Source organism: Microtus oregoni, unplaced genomic scaffold (assembly GCF_018167655.1).
Source record: "Microtus oregoni isolate MIOR12 unplaced genomic scaffold, Mior012 000000F_ref0000247, whole genome shotgun sequence".
Lineage (NCBI taxonomy): Eukaryota > Metazoa > Chordata > Mammalia > Rodentia > Cricetidae > Microtus > Microtus oregoni.
Genome location: NW_024543059.1, coordinates 49,978,622 through 49,998,842, shown reverse-complemented (window position 1 = coordinate 49,998,842; position 20,221 = coordinate 49,978,622). Strand labels below are relative to the sequence as shown.

At 40.2% G+C, this 20,221-nt stretch overlaps 1 protein-coding gene across 6 annotated transcripts in view; it reads right to left on the bottom strand.

The window, feature by feature from the left end:
- Lrrc7 (leucine rich repeat containing 7) overlaps positions 1–20,221 on the bottom strand; it is a 417,668-nt gene that overhangs the window by 112,135 nt on the left and 285,312 nt on the right. For all 6 annotated transcript variants that reach the window (XM_041664566.1, XM_041664138.1, XM_041664412.1 and 3 more), the window contains exons 9-11: positions 14,699–14,773; positions 9,340–9,484; positions 4,348–4,420 (exon numbers count right to left, since the gene is read on the bottom strand). In XM_041664566.1, the coding sequence (XP_041520500.1) occupies positions 4,348–4,420; positions 9,340–9,484; positions 14,699–14,773 (293 nt within the window). The remainder of the gene's footprint in view (positions 1–4,347; positions 4,421–9,339; positions 9,485–14,698; positions 14,774–20,221) is intronic.

The following is a 20,221-nucleotide window of genomic DNA, read 5'->3' as shown; positions in this document are numbered from 1 at the left end:
ACACATATTCCACCCAGCTTTCCCACACACCCAGAGGAGCTACAAGCTTTCGTTTTCTTCGCTCTCTAGGAAGCAAATTGGATCAATTAAAAAGGAAGACTGTGAAAAATTACTTTAGATTGCATGAGAAAATTATCATCATAAGGTAAAATACTACCCTAAACAACTCTTTAGGGGAGAATGGAGAAAATAGTTCTGCTTATCGACAGTTTTTATGGAAATTCTACATGTTCCAAATGAAGATACTAGAGCATTGTCTGACCAGTCGAAACAGCAGAAACATCCATGTGTGTGGGAGTAAGCACAATTTCAGTTTAGCCACAGCCCACACACAAGAGTTGTAGGTTTTGTGGCCTAGTGGGGTTGTGGGGAAGAATGGTTCTATATAGGTATCATGACAGCCATTGCACTTTAAATTTTAAAAATGCATTTTAAAATCACCAGTGAATTCCATGTGACACTTTTGTGTTTTTCCTCATCAATGTGAATGAATGTGAGAGCATCTATCATTGGAGCAACACGTTTAATTTGTGTATTTCAGATTTCTCTAATACTTTTGACCTGTAATCCAATACAGCAGTGAAGTGTGTAAACATCGTTCAGTGAGTGGCAGATGCTTTTAAGACAGTGGTTCCAAAGGGTGATGATGGGTGTGAAGGATTTTTACTGCAACCATGGGAGAGTGGCTCCATTACAGAGGTCTTGCCTGGCATGTGTGAAGCCACTTGCCTGGCCCTTAGCATACAAAACAAATGAAACAGCAAAGCAAAATAAACAACAAAACAAAGCAGAACCCTTGTTGCTTGGTGACACCCTAACACACAGTATGGGTAATGCTGGTGTAGGCAGACGGATTCTGCAGCTAGTCAACAGAATGCAGCATATGCAAGCTTGTGCAGCAGACGCCCTTGATAAGAACAATAAACTGACTACTATATAAAGTGTTCATCAGGTTATGCTTTTTATCTGTATGTTGGACGGTATTCTTTCGACTTCTTCAAAAGTTCACTGTTGCACTTGTTCAAGGAAGTGCCTCGATGATGTGCACACAGTGGTAGAACCTGTGTCCCTGTACTCAAATAACTCTTGATTGCTCCATGACTCTGAACAGTTTATGCCTGAGGACTTCACAAAAGCCTGGGTGACTGAGGAGATGGCTCAGTGGGTAAAGTGCTTGCTGCTCAAATATGAGCCCCTGAATGTGGATCTCCAACACTCATATGAAAGAGCTGGGTGTGGAGGCTTGAATCCTACCAGCAGAGACATAAGACAGCAGATTCTGGGGTTTTATCCAGCCAGTTCATTCTATTCAGAAAACTCCATGCCAAGGAAAGACTCTGTGTTAAATAAAAAAGTAAACAAACAGACAGGGTGTCTAAGGTACAACACGAGACCAAGAGTGGCTTCCACATGCAAGTGGACATACAAGCATACACCCTCTCACAAAGTTTCACATACATGCATATACATATACATGAAATCCTGGAAAATACTATATATCTCATTTATTAACAGTACATTTTAAAGGTTTCAAATGTGTATGTTATAGTTTGTTTTCTTCCAAAACTCATGTAACTGATGTCCTTCCCCGCCCAATATCATGGGATTGAGACATGGAACCTTAGGGATGTAATGCAACTGGATATAGCCATAAGACTGAAGAGAGAGCATTTTCACACTTCCTTTCATGTGTAAAGGAGAAGTCACATGGTCACTATAGCAGGGTAGCTGCTAGCAGACCCAGAGATCACTCTGATGATGAGGTACAAACTCTAGAACTACCAAAATGCATGCCTGCTGTTTCAGCCACATACAGCATCACTACATTCCCAAGTGAAAACAGAGAATTTTTCCTGTGGATGGTGAGGATAGGTCTCACACTTGTGTGGTGTGGATGGCAGTCACTTTACTGACTGAGCCTCTTCTCCAGCCCCCAATTACACCTACATTCAAAGCAAGCACATTTTCCTGAACCAAAGGAAACAAACACCCCCAACAAAACAAAAACCAAAAACTTAGTAGGAGTGATATTGTTTTATTTCCTTTACATTCAGTACTGATTTTCAAGTTAGCTTTTAGAAGAGTTAGTCCAATCTAACACTTTTCTTATTTCTTTCCTAAAACAATAACCATAGAAACATAATAACACTAAAAATCTCTAAAACATGAGTTACTGTGATGGAATTTTTGACCTTTACCCCTATAAGCCTGCCATCAACCTTTGAATTAAGTGGTCCCATTTATCTTCGAAAAGTATCTTTCACACTTTTAAGAGAGTTACCAGTCTTAGCACAAAGAAAATTAAGTTTGTGATAACCTGACACCCATTTCACTTGCATAATTTTCCCATTTTTCACTTCGTATTTTCACTCTGAGTCAAGGCAATTAGTGAAAAGTCGGAACATTAGAGTTCTAAATAGAAAGACACATCCATTACCCACCCTCTCAGCTTGATACGCTCAACCTCTTAACAGCAAGCAAAGACCCATAGAGAACTCCGGAGAAACAGTTTACCAAGAACAAATTGGTGCCATTGTTTTTAGAACCTTTATGCAATTTTAGAGCTGGGATTAAAAACTGTCTTAATTGAGATTTGTTATACAATTTGTGAGCTGGAATTAAATCGTAAGATAATCTATGAAGAAAGCCATTATAACCCGTGTGAAGTGGGATGTAGCAAGCCAGGTTTGGCAGCATTTCCATGAAGGGAACCACAGGGAGACAGAACATTTTCTGGTGTACATTTTGGTAAGGAACATAAGGGAATCACATGTGGGTGTGTTTAAACTCAGATCTGGAGCCTTGCTACTCAGGACTAACAGTGAATCAGAAGCTGTGGTGTCACCTGGACATCTGGGAATGGTGCAGAACTCCAAGTTCTCAGGTATCATTGCTAATTGATGAGAGCTTTTCTATTAAACAAGATTTTCAGGTGCGTGTGATGGCTGTTGCGGTTTAAAAGCAAGGACTTAAAAGATGCAAGTAGTCCATCTTAGGAAGATTAGAAGAAATATTCCAGGTAACAAGTGAGACAGGACCAAGGAGTCAGGACAGTTTGTCTCATTGGAAGTTCAGAAAAAGGGAAGCCTAGAAACACAAAGACCAGTGGGACTGATGTGTATCAGGTATAATAATCAGGCCAGTGTACTGTGTTTATGTATTTTATCAAGAGAGTTCTTAATTTTATAACGTTAGCTAGGGGTTTCTCCAGTAATTGACACAAAATATGCATAGCAACAAAGCCTACAGTTTTTTCATTCTCTCTCTCTCTCTCTCTCTCTCTCTCTTTCTCTTTCTCTCTCTCTTTCTCTCTCTCTCTTTCTCTCTCTCTCTCTGTTTGTGAACAACAGAGTTTGAACTTTTCTATTCTTTAGAAGTGGAACTTTCCAGACTTGGCTGTTTCTCCACTTGGCAGAGGACAGATGGGGCAAGAGAAGAGGGCAGGGACAAGTTCAGCATCTAGCCAGCAGCGGTGGTGGCTCTGAGGCCAGATCTTAATGTTGTTGAAGACTTTAATAGGCAGTTTTCTGCCAGTTAGCCTTAAGTGTAATAAACAACTTTTTTTAAAAACTGAATCTTTTTCTCCTTGCACGTACCGAACTCTGCCAAGAGAAAGGATTATATACACTTTCATACCGGGACAAGGTAGCCAGAGTTTGATGGAATGGCTTTACAAGAAGGGTCTAATGTGATTTCAGGCTCAAGATAGCTTGTTCTGATACATCACTTCATACATTATCAATAAAGTCACTTCAGTGAAACACAGGACATTCACAGTTTATAAGTAATTATAAACTAAACGCTATTAGTAATTTACATCCAAATCAGTTAGTAAAAACTGTGCAGTATTTTTATCCTTAAGACAATGTTCAGATTTTATCTTCAAGTTTATTTATTTTTAATGGTGGTTATGCTTTTCTCTTTGGTGTCTAAAAAAAAATCAAACTTCTATCCATACAAAGCTATTAGAGTGTAATTTCAATATATCTATATTGCAAAGACTTGAAAACTTGATTTCATTTTTACAAGAGATATTTAAGTCAATTTATAGCTGCTACTCAGTAAACTATATCAGATTGATACTCTCTGGAAAATACCATTAACAGTGTAATTGCAGGTCTGGTAATCACTTTTCTTGAGAAAGGGTCATGGTTGACTCTTTCTCATTATGTTTTATAGCAGCAGTGAATTCACTGTTCAGACAGAAAGTTGTTAAGATGTATACAAACATTAGCTGAATGAAATACAGTCTAGAGGAAGAATTTTCAGCAATGTTGTTATAGAAAACACAGCTCAACCTCTAATTTCTATTTGCACAAAGGCTGGTGGGTTGGTGTGGGCACTTACTTTCCGATTGTATTGGGTAGCATCGTGAGTTGATTGTCATCTACTTTTAGAGTTGTTAGCTTTTTCAGCAGTCCTGAAACAGAGAAGAAGTTTTATTAGTACACCAGAGTAGGAAATGCCATTGAAAGAAATCGGACGGATCATTCACGATGAATACATGGGTGTTTCGATTGGCTATGTTCTGCACATATAACACACAAACAGACACAGGATAGCTTTAAGCTTTTGTTGTAAGAATTCACATGTCAATGAGAGTAAACATCATCAGAGCAGTTAAATAAACAAACTTAGGGCCCACACACTTGTCAACTGATGCATCCACATTTCCTTTTCCTGTTTTCCAGAAAATGGACCAGTAGAAACATCCTGAATCAGTTGAGTTTTTATATTGAATTAATTCCAGATAACTTATTATCTTATGATACAGCCTAGAAATAGTTTTACAACAAGAGTGTAACAGTCAAAAAGTGGGAAGTCATATAACAAAAAGTTTATGATTGTAAGTCATGGAAAATGACCACACTTGAGTTGTGTGCTGAGATTCCAGAAATGGTGAACTTGATCAGTGTTAGACACAAACAATGTTGTGATTTGTAATGCCTCACATTGAGCTGGCCAGGAGTTAACACTTTGTGTGAGAGGTGTATGTGCTTTTGTGTACAGGTACGTGCATGTGTTTGGTTGTATGTATGTATGAGGCGGCCCAACGTTGGTATCTGGAGTCTTCTAGGATTGCTCTTACACATTCTTCTTCTGTTGAGGCCAGTTATTTCTATCTTGCACAGAGACAGCATATTTTACTTATCTGGTTTGCAGGTTTGCTCTGGGATCCCATCTCTGCCTCCTGAGGTTGGAATTGTGGGTCTGGGTGTTTATCCAGGTGTTCGGGATCTTAGGTCTAGTTCTCACTTGTCTAGCAAGTGCTTCAACCACTGCACAATCTCCACACTCATTCAGACACCTATTTTTCACTGTCTGATCTATGCCCCCCACACTTTTTACAGCTTGTTTTCCTCCTGTTACCTTCATGTGCAGTCACTACACAGTAACGGGAGAACAGCTGCCTTTGGCACAATTATCCCTCATACCCAACCATCAACAAGCTCATAAATCAATGTGGCTTCAATAGTCAAACCCAAGGACAAAATATTAGTACTAGGTTAGCTTTTGTTTTATATGGGAACTATGGGTATATGCTGTAGATTACCGTGTTGTCAGAAAATTTATCATGAAAATGTTAATTCGTGACCAAATGTCTTTTGAGGGGTGTCATATTAAAGAAAATTAAACAAAGTTTTTCTAGGACTTTTTGATATAGTAATATGAAATTGTGATCCTTTGAAACCATCCTGAAGCTGGTGTGTGTGTGTGTGTGTGTGTGTGTGTGTGTATGTGTGCGCACACACACACTTGGGTGTGGAGCATCCATTGCCATTCATGCCTTGTGGACATGGTATCAGGATATGTCCACCCCTTTTAGTACTCTGGTAATTTTTTAAAAGCCAAAGGAAGCCACTTGGAGTCTGAAGTAAAGCTGTGGCTGACTTAGGATTTCAGTACAGTTATGTTTTCTTCTGAAGCAGGTGAAGAGAACAGCCCTTTCTGTCAGACTGCTGCAATGAAAACCCTGCAACATGGGAGTGTAATGCATCGACTTGGCATTCCCACATATTGGTGCATAATCGTCGTACTGGTCTGAACATCTCCTGCCCCATTCATCTCTGTTCCAGGGGTGTCTGAACCATTTTAGCTTCCCTCGAGCGTGTTTTGCAGCATCCGCTCTGGGATGTCAAAGGACACTGGAGTATGTTTATGTTACTAGCAGGGACATGAGTTACAGTGGGAAGCTCGAAGCCTCCATCAGACTGCTGTGCTCTATCTAGCCCACCAGGGGAGCTGTGGGAGCATCGAGTCTCTTCACTGTACTGGGTCACAAGAGGCTGAGGGTTGGATGATCGATAGCTGAGCCAACTCCAAGTCACCACAAGCATTTCCAGATCTAAGGCTTCTGCCATGAAAACAACGTTAAGGAAAACTTGAGATAGGTTTGGACTCCAGCAAGTGTTGTCTGTGCAGATTGGAGGCGCGGGCTCACACGAATCTTTACAGCAGAAACAAGCCAGGCCTTTCTGTGCAGCTCGAGTCTGTGGATTTATAGGAACTCACAGAGACCCCGTCACTCTGCTGCTCACGCATTACCCAAGGGTCTAGTCTGGACTGACAGAGAGTCTCAGGAGGACTCTGATAGTGGGCCGAGCACCAGCTTCATGTGGCTCATTCTTCCTCTCCCTCCCTTGTGTTTGCCCTCCCCATATTCTCTATCTTTTTACACACTCTTGGCATTGAAGTATTGACAAAAAGGATGAGGACTATTATTGTCATTGTAGATATTCTTGTACAGATACATAATTAATGTGAATGCATTAAACATTAGCTCTTTTTTAAAGCAGACAATGTTTATGTGGCATTTATACACATTGTAATAGTACTATGAAAGCAAACCACTCTGTCGCCTAAGTTCTCACAGGAACTGCCGCTGACTGAACACTCGGCACTTTGGATTGACTAGTGAGCTCCTCAACATGGGCATGTGGTGGAGGTAACGCTACTCCTACACAGTGATGAACAAATGGAGCACAGAGATGTGATGTAACTTGTTGAAGGTCACACAGCCAGGCGAGAAACTTGAACTCAGGTAACTTCACTGTGGAGCTTTTGTTCCAATCACTAAGTGAGCATAGTTTGAAAAGTAAAACACTACTCAGCCTCCTCTAGTGATTTTCCTTGCTACCCAAAGAAGCGTTTTATTAAAACCACCTGGAAGAGGAAGAGAGGCTTTTGATTTTTCTTGGAAACAGCGCAGGGAGGGACCAAGCACAGGCTGGTTGTGGAGTGTGTCTCTCAGTCAGCTGACTCTCAGCTGCAGGACTTGTGTGACAGAGTGGCAATTTTGTTTTAGTTGTATTTTATTGTATTAATTCTATGGAAATTCTTCTCTTATTTTTAAAATTTCTGGTGGCCCAATAGATAATCCACATTTTGACAAGAAAGATGAGGGGCCGTTTCTCATCCAGTTAGTGTCCATGGTCTTTTTGGGCCCCAGAACAAAGCTCTCGTGTCTGTTGGCCAACAGGGGAATGTCCTGAGGAAGGCCTGTCTGTGTCTACACCAGGCCCTGGGAAGATACCCAGACACAATTTCCCCTGAAATTCAGTGAGACACAATGGACAGGTCAGTGAGTAATTAGTGTCCCCACATTGCTTTCATCCTGGGAGAGCCCCTAGGGCCTGAAGGAAGATATTAGAGCAATGAGATCCATATTTCTGTCTGTCTGCTTCTGCTACTACATGCCCAGCTCTGTGTCACTCAAAGGGATGCCTTACTCCAAGTGGAGGGTGACTCTGCGGGCTGCTTTTTAAGGAAAGATAATTTAACACATAATCCTGCTATAGTAAGAATGCCTTGTCTTCTGAAATAACTGGCTCTTTTAAATAAAACAGGCTTATTTAACTACATTTGTTCTTTTGCTGTGATTTATGACACATAATTTCTTTGTTTTCTATCCTATGATTGCTTTAACTTCTTTTCTTTCATCTTGTGTATGGATTTTTTTCAATTTCCATCCCTCTAGTACTATACAAGTTACACATTTTATCTCTCTATTTAAGTGGATGCATTTTCATTTTTAGCATGCTTATTTAATTTCCTTTTCCCGCATACTTGTGAAGTTCTTTATTTGTCAAGTAAATAGTCATTCTTAGCAGGAATAAATCATCTTTTTTACTAAGCAGAACACAGCACAGGCCAGACACCGTCTTAGCACTGAGAAGTTAGCTATGAACAAACCTTTGTTCTGGGAACCAATGCATTTTGCCTGCATTTTCAGTGGTGTGAAGTGGTGCCGGGTGTGTGGAGTCACAAACTACCACTCTGTCGTCCTGAGCAGCTGAGTCTCTTTGTAGCTAATGGGCCTCCTCAGTGTTGCAACCCAGCTCTTCCCACACTCATCTGCTCACGAGTTTCATTTAAGGTAACTAACGTTCAGATCGGAGCCCAGTGTGCTGTCCGCACCAGATGCTCCTGGGATGCAGCTGGGAAGGGTGAGAAGCCTAATGAAGCTTCCAGTTACTCCTGATGGCTGGAGAAACATTGTTTGCGATGTATGATAAATAAAAAGTCAGAAAATTTATGAGAAGAGCTTGTGTGAGTTTGTTAAAACCAGCGTGCTCCATCAGCCTGAACGGATGGTTAAAGTAGTAATAAAATACTGGAGGGAGCATGAGAACTACCCTGTAGTCTCTCTTCAATTGGGCTACTTAGTCTATGACAGTGTTTAGAAGTATCAACAAGCTGCTGAATACATGAAACATCTATTCCAGACAGGTTAAAATCCCCATTTCAAAGTTAACTGAGTTAATGATTATTTTTCTAGATGAGACATCTTATAATCAGAAATAATATAAAAGTACTCATTATTCAGTCTTTTATAACTCTACCCATAAAAGCCATAAATAAAAGACCCAGTGCGTGATAGACATACTCACATTTTTTCTTTCTGGCAAGCATCTTACAACATATTAAGAATGATGTGTCTTTTAAAAAATAATGTAACTAAGAATCTCTTTTATATTTGCACATTTTTGTGTTTTATTTACCTGTGATACCAATGTTACAATGTATCCACTGTCACCAAATAACTCTAAATCTACACACTTACTCTTCATGACAACACTGCAATTCAGGAGATTTGAAAATTTTAAGATGCACTTACTTAATAGGAACATTTCACTGGAGAGTTGAATTCGATGCTAAAGTTAACAGTTCATTTAAAGGTATCTGCAATGCACTGTTTTATGATCTTGCACTGTGAATTTGGTAATTCATTAATGTCAGGCTAGTAGTATATTACCTACATGCATAAATAAGTTATACTGCCAAAACAGAAATTGTACACTTGACATAATTACTCACGATAAAATGTTGCATCCTCACCTATGGAGTCAGGCAGCTGTTGTAACATATTGGAGGATAGTAAGAGGTCCTCAAGGGCTTCACATCCGGAAATATCCATGTCAACCGTTTCTATCCTGTTTTTTGACATATCCAGGTATACCAACATCTTTAACTTCCCTATAGACTTGAAGACAGTGCATAAACTCAGGATTAGTTGGGGAACTTTCACAAGGCTCATGAAGCTATAAAAACCACAATGTTGTGAAATTAATTTTAAAGCCATCATGACAATAGGAGGACATGGAATCACTGACCAAATGTACACTGACTAGAAAGGACACTGGTGCATCCATTTCAAAACACAGAATCCCTACATTACCTACACACCCCACACAATAAAAGCACACATGTACACAAACAGTCACAGATGTGTTATTCTTAGCAGCCAAGTGGCAGCAGCCCAAACCTGCCTCACTGACTGCATGGGTAAGCAAAAGTGGCCTGCCCACATAATGGATATTATTTGGCAGTAACAGTGAATGGAGTGTTGAAATATGCTACCAAATAGATGAACTTTGAAAGGAGCATGTCACAAAAGACCACATATTCGCAATGTCCAGACACAAAGTAGAAAAGATTGCCAAAAATGTAGTATTGCTTTTAAGGGTGATGGAAATGTTCTAAGCTTAGGTTGTGATGATGTTTATAGAGCATTGTGGGTCTGCTAAAAAAATCCACTGACTGGAAAATGCCTATAAATTATATCTCACTGCAGTGGTTAGAGATAAATTCTGAGTGAATGCAGCAGTCAGAGCATAACAGTTCTCAAATTTGCCAGTGGAGAACTGAACATTGCAGAGTATCCTTAAGGTTCTGATGTCTCAGAAAAATTTAAAATTCTAATTTGAACTTGATTCTGCTAATTAGAATGTGGGAGGCAAGGAGGTCTTTGTACTCATAGATAAGGACTAGGGGAACCTGGAATGTGATATACACTGGTTGTTCCTTCAAAGAAAGGAAACATAACCCGTCATCCACCCAGAAGTCTTGGAGAAGATGTGATTAACAGTCTAGTGACCTTTGTGCTATCTGTGTGGCCAAGACTACCCTGGACCCTCCCCCAGAACCTTATCATAAGCTCGTTTTTTTCCCCTAGTCAATCTATAGAACCCATCTTTATGGAAGGTATCACATACACTTTACAAAGAGTTTTGATATAGTCATGTCCGATCTTTATTTAGCTTACTTTGTTCCTCAAGGAGATTTATGTGTGCTTTATTGTATGTATGGAATTGATTACTACCAGGAAAGCTTACACTAAATTGTGCTGTGCTTAAATATGTCTAAAATGAACTACTCAGTTCATTTGAACTGGAGTTTGAACCAGCATTGGCTACTTAGTCATATTGAAATGAACGTGACTCTGGAAGATCATTGCTATGTTGGCCATGGTGGTCACGGAGATCCCTTCATTAGCGGTTAACATTCTGCTCATTCACCAACCCTGAGACTATTATATGCTACTATCTGTGCTATGTAGTACAGACAGCACCATGAGCCAGTCTGGAAAGAAACTTGTCTGGATAAAGACAACGGCATTTTAAAATTTTGAAACCAATTATTGTTGCCAAGTACAGGCTTGTCTTCAACTCAAAACATTTCTGTTGCCTCCATCCTAGGTCTGTGATCACAACTGTTCAACACCATCATAGTCAAAACAAGAGTTTTATCTTTAGGGAGTTTACATTAGTGAAGGCAATACCCAAAGAAACAGTTAAAGACTTGATATGCGTAAGAAAATTTATGTGGGAAACACCACAGAAGAAAGGGGGAAGGACAAAGACTATCAAGTAGTTGTCATTTGTCAAGAAAGAGGGAACCCAAAGGTATCAAGATGGTTCAGTAAGTAAAGTGCCTGCTGGAGAAGCATGAGGACCCCAGTTCAATCTCTGGCACCCATGCAGAAAGCTTGGCATGGTGATATATGCTTACATTCTTAAAGCTAGGGAGGCAGAGACATGCCTGTGAGCCAGCCTAGTTGAATAAGTAAGCTCCAGGTATAGTAAGAGACGCTGTCTCAAAGCTTAAGATGGAGACTGATTAAGGAGGACACCTAATATTCATCTCAGGACTCTACATGTTTGTACACATGTATGCACACACTCACAGGAGCACACAAAAAAAAAGGAAAAGAGGGAACCTGCAAGAAAGAACAGCTCTCATATTTATGGAGAAGCTCGGAAACACATGACACACTAATATATTTAATAAGAGTGACTGAAGTTTGTGTTGCATTCAAGCCTGCGAGGAAGTCGTGAGGAAGTCCTTAGCAAAGCTTTCCAAAAATTCTGTGGCTGAGCCCCACAACCCTCAGGTGTCTGAGCAGGGGCTGAGGGACTGGGTCTTTGCATCCTGCATTTGTGGATAATTGGAAGAAGGTTACCCGGAATGGGGCTTTGACCTTGAGTGAGGAGGCTTTCTTCAGAACAGGGAATCTGAAGAGGCCAGAGAGGCTGCACCCAGTGTTTCCAGAAGCTGGAGAATAAAGTTCTTTATTCCTAAAGGACACATAAGCACACGCTTTCTGTGTGACCTTCCCAGGTTGCTGTGAGAATGGGGGCCAGAGATAAAACTGAATCTGCTTGGATTGGATTAAAGATCCTCCTATCCCTCACACCCCTCATTAACTCAGGGCCCCATCCTGCATCTTTAGATGCCTGTGAAGCTGTGTGGAAGCAGATGTTAGAGGAGCTGGCCCTCCAGAACAGAGGGAAAGAAAGCAGCAGGTGTCTTTCCCTAGCTCAGAAGAACATCACTTGATAAAATCTGCTACTTTCCTATTGATGTCCCACCCCAAGGATGCATGATCCATGGTAGCTCTCTCTTTTCCAGAGGTAAAGGACCCTGTGTGGTTTTCTGTTGTATGCCCTTCTCTGTCCTTTAACCAGGAGAAGGCTTTCATCCTTGAAGATGCTCTCCATGCTGCTTTTTCCTGCATTGACCAGCATTTGCTGTGTAGTTTCTAAACAATTTGTGGAAGGCAAACAACACTGGGGTATTTAACTTTGAGTCTTTCAAACCTTCTACCAGCACCCTATCCTGAAGGTCGACCTGGTCCAGCACCACTCTATGTGCGGATGGATCCATGGTGGGGGAATGAGTGACAGATGGGAAGAGTGGAAATCACAGATGAGGGAGATGCCAGACTATTCAGAAACAACAGAAGTTCATGCACCACTTGGTTAGAGCTATATGAACTTTAGATTGGTAGTTGTAAGGTGGAGTTTTGTAGAGGATGAAATACTTGGTCGTTCTGTTTACCTCTCTGAGGTATGAAAAATGAGTAACAAACAAGAGTCTAGGCTTCTAAAAGTGTATTTTAATATGTTAGGATGCAAGAGCAAAGGAAAAAGTGGATTTGCTTTTTTCCCACATCTTTTCACGGCAAATACGGAGTGTGATTCATTTTTGAGGATGACTGACAGGTAGCACTTCTGACTGCACGGGAGATGAACAGCCAGTCCAGGTCACATAGAACTGGATAGCAGGCCGAGGTCACATAAGCTGGGAGGAGTGGAGTGTTACACATAGGGCATGGCAAAATGTCAAATTAAAGCATACTAAATAAAGTTATCCATGGACCACAGCTGAACTACTGGATTAGATGCAGAAGTTTCAAAAGAGGTTGGACAAGATTGCTGGTCTCACCGTTTACTCATTTGCACATTTGGATTTTGCAAACGTCACCACTGCGGAAAGTGTCATGACTCCAATTCTCACCTGTGCCTTCTGCAGGTTCCAGAGACTGCACTGTCAGACACGCTGTGAGGTCAAGCATTGCTGTACAGAAGCAGCTGCTTTGGCATATAGGCCCAGGGGCTTACTGTAAGGCTCTGTGAACCTGAGCTGCACAGAACCTTCTCATAGGGTTTCTCTGAGGACCCGAAGAGTGAATATTTATAAGCCAGCTAGGCAATGCCTGGCCCAGTATATGCAAAGTAAGTAGCTTTGTGGAAATGAATATATTCAAGAAGCTGGTATAAACTTGCATCTAAGTAACATTCTGACTTTTCCATATCTGCTTAGGAGCTAAGAGGCATTTTATCTGCATTCTCCAGGACTGTACATACACTGGCCTCTTTCATTCACAGGGATAAATGCTAAGACAGTCTGTGGATGTCCGAAGCAGTGCTTGTGACTCAGACATGTACAGACTGTGGCTTTCTCTCTGCATTTGCCTCTAATAAAATTTACCAAGTAAACAGCAACAACTGCCAATGAAACATCAGAACAACGGACTATTAAAAAATTACACGAGCCAGCCATGATGGTGCACACCTTTCATCTCAGGACTAGGGAGGCAGAGGCAGGTGAATCTCTGAGTTTGAGGTCAGCCTTGCCTACAGAGTTAGTTTCAGAACAAAAATAAATAAATAAAATTAACAAATCACTTAAATTCATACATTTTCATTTGTGGAATTACTCTTATGTGAGTCTTCCCAACAGTGTAATTGAGGGAGTTGATTGTAAGATCTTTGTGATTCTCTGATCATATTAGCAAACAGTTTTGTAAGTACAAGATGTACCAACTTCTGTTTATGTCTGTGATGCTGTAGATGCAGCCCTTTCAAATTTAAAAATGTTCTTTCCTCAGTCTTTGGCCAGATATCTCCTATTGCATGGCCTTGTGTTTGTTCACAGAGAACAAATGTCATGTGCTTGCTCCCTTGAAGTAATTTAAAGAAAATTCAAAAGAAGAGTAAAATTTGCTTTGAGGAAATATTGAAACCTCTGGTTTGAATGAAAAATGATTCCCTCCACTTGCCTGGACTCTTAGTCCAGTGAAAACACCAACATGTGTGTTGAGGTGGCCAGGAAAGGCAGGCGGTGGGGACGAAACCTGCTCCAGGAAGGGTCATGGAGCCACCCCACCACAGGAGGAAAACCTGAGTCTGGTCAGTTTGTATTGGATGCTACGCAATCCTTGTGATTTCCAAAGGTATAAATGGGTTCTACCAGAGAAGAAGCAGAGAAAGCCATTTGCTTTGTAGAAGAGCTCTAACAGCAAGAGGAAAAACAGCTGTACTGTTACCTGTGAGAATAAGGTTTTTTTTTGTAAAGCAAAATGTGTTTTTAAAAATTCAACCAAGAACTTATCAGCTTTTAAAACCCAGAGAGAAGAAGAAGGGACATCAAGGGAAATCTCAGCTTTTCTGTTTTTGCAGTTCATGATAAACATAGCATATTTAAAACAATTTCATGAGAAGCACTTGGTGACTGAAGCCCCAAAAAGTGTTAATTTGCTTTCCAAGCACTGAGAATGGAGATGTGGGATTAATAATTAAAAACATAACCAACCTGCAGCAGTCAGAACACACTCATGGCAAAGCTTACGTACCCCAGGCAGCACTTGCAATGCATTGTTATCCATCCATAGCTCCCTTAAATTCTGTATTTGATCCAGAACTTCAGGCTGGGTGAGAGGCAGAGAGAAAGAGAGAAGAGACAAATCAAATCAAGTTTCCCTGATCACATTAGATGTCACTTCTTGAATCTTGAGCTTTTGTTTAGGAATTTATTATTAGTCTAAAAATTTGCAAGTTTAACAGACCTCCAAAAAATCCAGTATAGGGATAGGAGACCTAGAATTACCTGGAAATTATCAGAAAAATTTCAAATTTCAAAAATTAAGACCTATTACTCAGGGATATTAACTTATTTCTTTTATATAGTCCAGTTATCTTTTATATTGTTAACTGTTCTTTAATTACTTGGGACATTCATCCTTCACATAAGGCAAGCTCTTTTCTTTTAATGATTTTTAACTTTTATTTATTTTCACGTGTATGAGTGCTCTACCTGCATGTATTTCTGTGCACCATATGTATGCAGTACCTGTGGAGTTTAGAAAGCCTGGTATGGGCAATGGAGTTGCAGACAGTTTTGAGACTCAGTGTGGATGATGGCAATTAATTCTGGGTCCTCTGAAAGAGCAGTCAGTACTCTTAACTGTTGAGCCATCTGTCCAGCCCAAGTGACATCAGCATTTGAGAGCCAAGGCACTACTCTTTTGTAACACTGTACCTTTACTGTAGCTCTTTGCACACAAACGGTTCTTATTTTGTGTGTCTGTGCACCGCACACATATGCCCATGGGCACACAACATTGAAGAACTATGACATGATAGTCAGAGCCCTCTTCTTTCTATCCTTTCATTTTTGTCACCTAAGAACTACTGTTTATGAACTGACTTATGAGTCACTTCTCTGTGTAGGTCGGGCTGGTTAAACTTCCCCATCACCAAGCCCTGTTTGCCTGAGAAACCTAGGTGATGCTGGGTAAATAGATCTACAAAGTAGGTATGCAAATTAGGACTTTACTGATAGTTATAAAAATTATTTTAAAACATTTCTTGGTACACATATGATTTTAGGACTTAGTAAAGGCTAAAGCAAATGTACACAATAGCAGAATGCTTATTTTAAAGTAAAGAATTTAGCTTCCAGATATGTGATAATGTAGAATGTACAGCGTCATCAATGTTTTTCAGAATTGATTGGTATTTTGATTTTATAATAATGCTAAGAATGTTGCTTTACACACGCCCCTTAGAAAATGGAAGCCATTTTTTTTAAATGTTGAAAATTTTATTCCAATCTCCAGCCAGAATTTACTAGATGCAGTTTTGCAAATGACTTGGTTTCTTCTGAATGCTCAGACCGCTGGTCCTTAAATTGTTTTTCACTCTTTACCCTTTCAGTTTTGGGGGAAACATCTAAAAATCTGCAACACATAAAGGAAAACTAACTTCAGATTAAGAAACTTTCTTCCACTCTTACTTAAATCTTTTATTTAACAACACACTTGCTTTATTACAAGCCCTTTGGCTCTCACAAGTGGCAAAATGTTTTATTCATGAATTTCATAGCCCTCATTTGAAACCCCGATACACAAAATTGGATGAATGAAATTGCTCAGCACTTGATGAAAAGCCTACTTATGATTCTCTCAGTCGTGATGTACAACATGCCTTGAGATTGTCTAACCTCTTCAGTTAATTTCTTCGGAGACGGAAAGGTCACCTCCATAGGGTCTGAGCCTTTTTCAAGGTTACATTAATTTTATTCTTCTCTGCTTTGTTTCAGAATCAATCCCACTAAAATGCCCATAAAAATTTAGAGCCTTGTTTTAATACATCCATTTGCATTAATATATAGGAAGAAAATGATGTTATGTTTCAGTAATTGTTGAGAGAACAAATAGGTATTCTAGTGACAATAAGGAAAGGTGATGCTGAGAAAATGTAATTGATTCATAATTAATTGAAATACTTTAAGCCATAAGCTCTTATGAATATTTTAATGTCTATGAGTTTAATATATCCCATTTAAATACTCAGATGAGTCTATTGATGGAATAGGAAAAAGATAACATGATGTGGGGAAGGTGCACCAATATGTGAAATGATGAAAAAGATCTGAAGATGCAAGAATGCTGGCCAGTTCTCAAGAAGTAACAGTAGAGGACTGAGTGGAGTCTTCTGTGCCTAGACTAAGCTCAGAAGCAGTGAACAAAATTGAGAATTTAAGTCTAGAGTGAGCTTGGTGTTCAGTGTGAATCCATTCACTCTACAGACAACCCCTCCACACAAGAAGACGCTGTAGCACCTGGGAATGAAATCAGACAGGGGGTGGGGCTGGCTTGTGACTGTTTCTTTGAATGTCCTTGTCTGTAGATGCCAGGAGATCATGCATGAGTGACAGAAGTTTGCTTCCTCTGGATAACCAACTGCAAAGATATCTTCAACAAGGTGTACGTATGCATCATGTCTGGAGATAGCACCAGGGACACAAGGCTAAGATGGCCCATGTGGTCTGGAGTGGAGAAGAATGGTTGCCACAGACACTCATCTTTTTTTAAAAAATTTTCCATGGTGTCTTTTATTTATTTATTTTATTGAGCTATATATTTTTCTCTGCTCCCCTCCCTTCTTTGCCCTTCCCCTTCTACCCTCTCCCATGACCCCCATTTACTGAATTTACTTAGGATTTCTTGTCTTTTTCAACTTCCTGTGTAGATTAGATCTATGTAAGTCTCTCTTAGGGTCCTCTTTGTTGTCTAGGTTTTCTGACATTGTGAATTATAGGCTGGTTTTTCTTTGATTTATATCTAAAAGTCATTTATGAGTGAGTCCATATTATATTTGTCTTTCTGGATCTGGGTTACCTCACTCAATATGATGTTTTCTAGATCCATCTATTTGCCTGCAAATTTCAAGATGCCATTATTTCCCCCACAGTGTAGTACTCCATTCTGTAAATATACCATGTCTTCTTTATCAATTCTTTGGTCAAGGGACATTTAGATTGTTTTCAGGATATGGCTATAACAAACAATGCTGCTATGAACACAATTGAGCACATGTTTTTTGTGGTATGATTGAGCATCCTTTGTGTATACACCCAAAAATGGTATTGCTGGAGCTTAAGGTAGGTTGTTACCCAATTTTCTGAGAAATTGCCATACTGATCACCAAAGCAGCTGTACCAGTTTGCACTTCCACCAGCAAAGGGAATGTTCCATTTACCTCACATTCTCTTCATCATAAGCTGTCATCAGTGTTTTCGGTCTTGGCCATTCTTACAGTAAGATGGAATCTCAGAGTTGTTTTGATTTGCATTTCTCTGATGGCTAAGGATGTTGAGCATTTCCTTAAGCACCTTTCAGCTGTTTTAGATTAATTTGTTGCAAGTTCTCTGTTTAGGTCTGTACCTCATTTTTTTATTGCTTATTTGTTCTTTTAATGACCAATTTCTTGAGTTCTTTGTATAATTTGGAGATCAGCCCTCCGATGTGGGGCTGATCAAGATCTTTTCCCCTTCTGTAGGCTGCCATTTTGTCTTGTTGACCGTGTCCTTTGCTTTACAGAAGCTTCTCAGTTTCAGGAGGTCCCAATTTTTAATTGTTGCTTCCAGACACTCATCTTTAAATATAGCAGAGATGTTATAAGAAAGCAGGACTGGTTTCATCTGATTCCACAGGTGGGCCAGAAATAATTATCAGAGTCACAGGGACAGAATGAAGTCTGCATCAGTGGATAGGGACTGTTCCCAGTTAGATGTGTCCAAAGGAAATAATCTAATCTGCTTTCAGATACAGTGACCCCTCTACCAAATAAACATGTAGCTGCCTAGGACAGCATAAATAATAAAGTAATCAACAACAAAAGCTAACACTTGTTGGGCACTCATTATAGTAAGACACTTTTAAAAGTTTTTGTTTGTGTTTTTGAGATAGGGCTTCAAAAACACCAGGCTGGCCTTGAACTCACTGGATACTGGCATGTGCCTCCATGCTCAATTTATGTGATGCTTGGAGGCTACGGTCCTTATGCATGTTTGGAAAACTCCATTAGCTCAGCATCAATACCAGCATCAACACCATCAAGGTGTTTTTCCACGGATTGTTTTCACTAATGCATTTTAAGCAATCTTTGAGGGAGGTGTCATTGCTGATGGGCAGCAGGAATAACATTGAGGATATGAGCTTTGGGGTGGGCAGAACCCAGCTGTCACTTTATTGGCTCATATTCTTCATCAGTACTAGTAATGAGAGCAGCTGTACCATCATGGGGAGAGTTCTGAGAGTTTTTGTTTGCATCAATCCAATTCTATTGTTACAGAAAAATATCCAGGGGTTGGTAATCTATGAAGTAAAGAGGTTTACCAAGTTCCCAATTCTGGTGGCTGCAGGCCTCCATTTCTTCAAGGTCTCTCTGGCTGTATCACAACATAGAGGAAGACAGAAAGAGAACCAACCACAGGATGAAGGGAGGGAAAGAACAAGCTGGATTCCGCTACAGCGGCTTGTTCTCCTGGGAACCAGCTCATTTCCATCTGAGAACTACATTAATTTCTGTCAAGGGCAAGGCCTTCAGTGACTTAATTTCCTCCAGTCAGGCTCTGTCTCTGAAAGGTTCAGTCACCCCTCAGCACTGTCACACCCAGACTAAGCTCCTGAAAGACGAACCTTTGGGGAAAATGGCTTATCCATGTCCAAACCACTTGGTGCTCAGTGTTGGTGAGTTAGTATTAATCTCCATTTCATAGGGACGGGAGCCTAAAGGAACAAACGAATGTGCCCCAACTTATATAACTAACATGAGGAACGCTAGCTTGACCTGAAAGTTATGTGAACCATGGTGACTATATTTCAGGAACAGAGAATCATCGTGGGGAAAATTGACAGGTGGTTCATATGCACAAGGTGTTCCTTAGGCAGACTCGTAGTAGGAAGAGGTCAGATGCCGGAGTTTTGTGTTGAATTCTTTGACAAATTCACTCAGCATTCATTAGGTCCTATTACACCCCAGAATGGAAAAATAACAACACAGAGTAGTCCCCTTGGGAGTTAAGTTCAGGTAGTTCATGTTTCCTAGCTTGGTCAAGGAAAGCAATTCTGGTTTCAGACTTTATAGCACCGCCATTCACTTAGACCTCAGATTTGTTGACCTAGCAAGACTCTAAATTTAAGAGTCAAAATCGTGTAAGAAATGTACTCTCCTCTCATATTGTGAAGTGGTTTTATTGCAGTTGGAGCTATGCCAATGTCCTCACTCCTGTTTGTAAAGTCTTCCATGACCCAAAATTACAAATCTTAAATTATATAGAAAATGTCATATCTGACTTGTGCTTACTTTACGTCCTCTCCCTGAATCCTGTAGGCATGAAAAGCCCCATTTCCTACAGTTTTTATGCCTACTACCGCCATCTGGTCATCCTGAGCTATTTGTTGGTCCCTGACTGGGCACAGACTTTCTTCCTGCTGTTGATATTCTGACATGGAGGAAGCCTGGGTCTGAACTCCCTTGTCACTTCGGTTTCCCACTCCACCAAAGCAGCTTATCTGTGGGAATGCTCT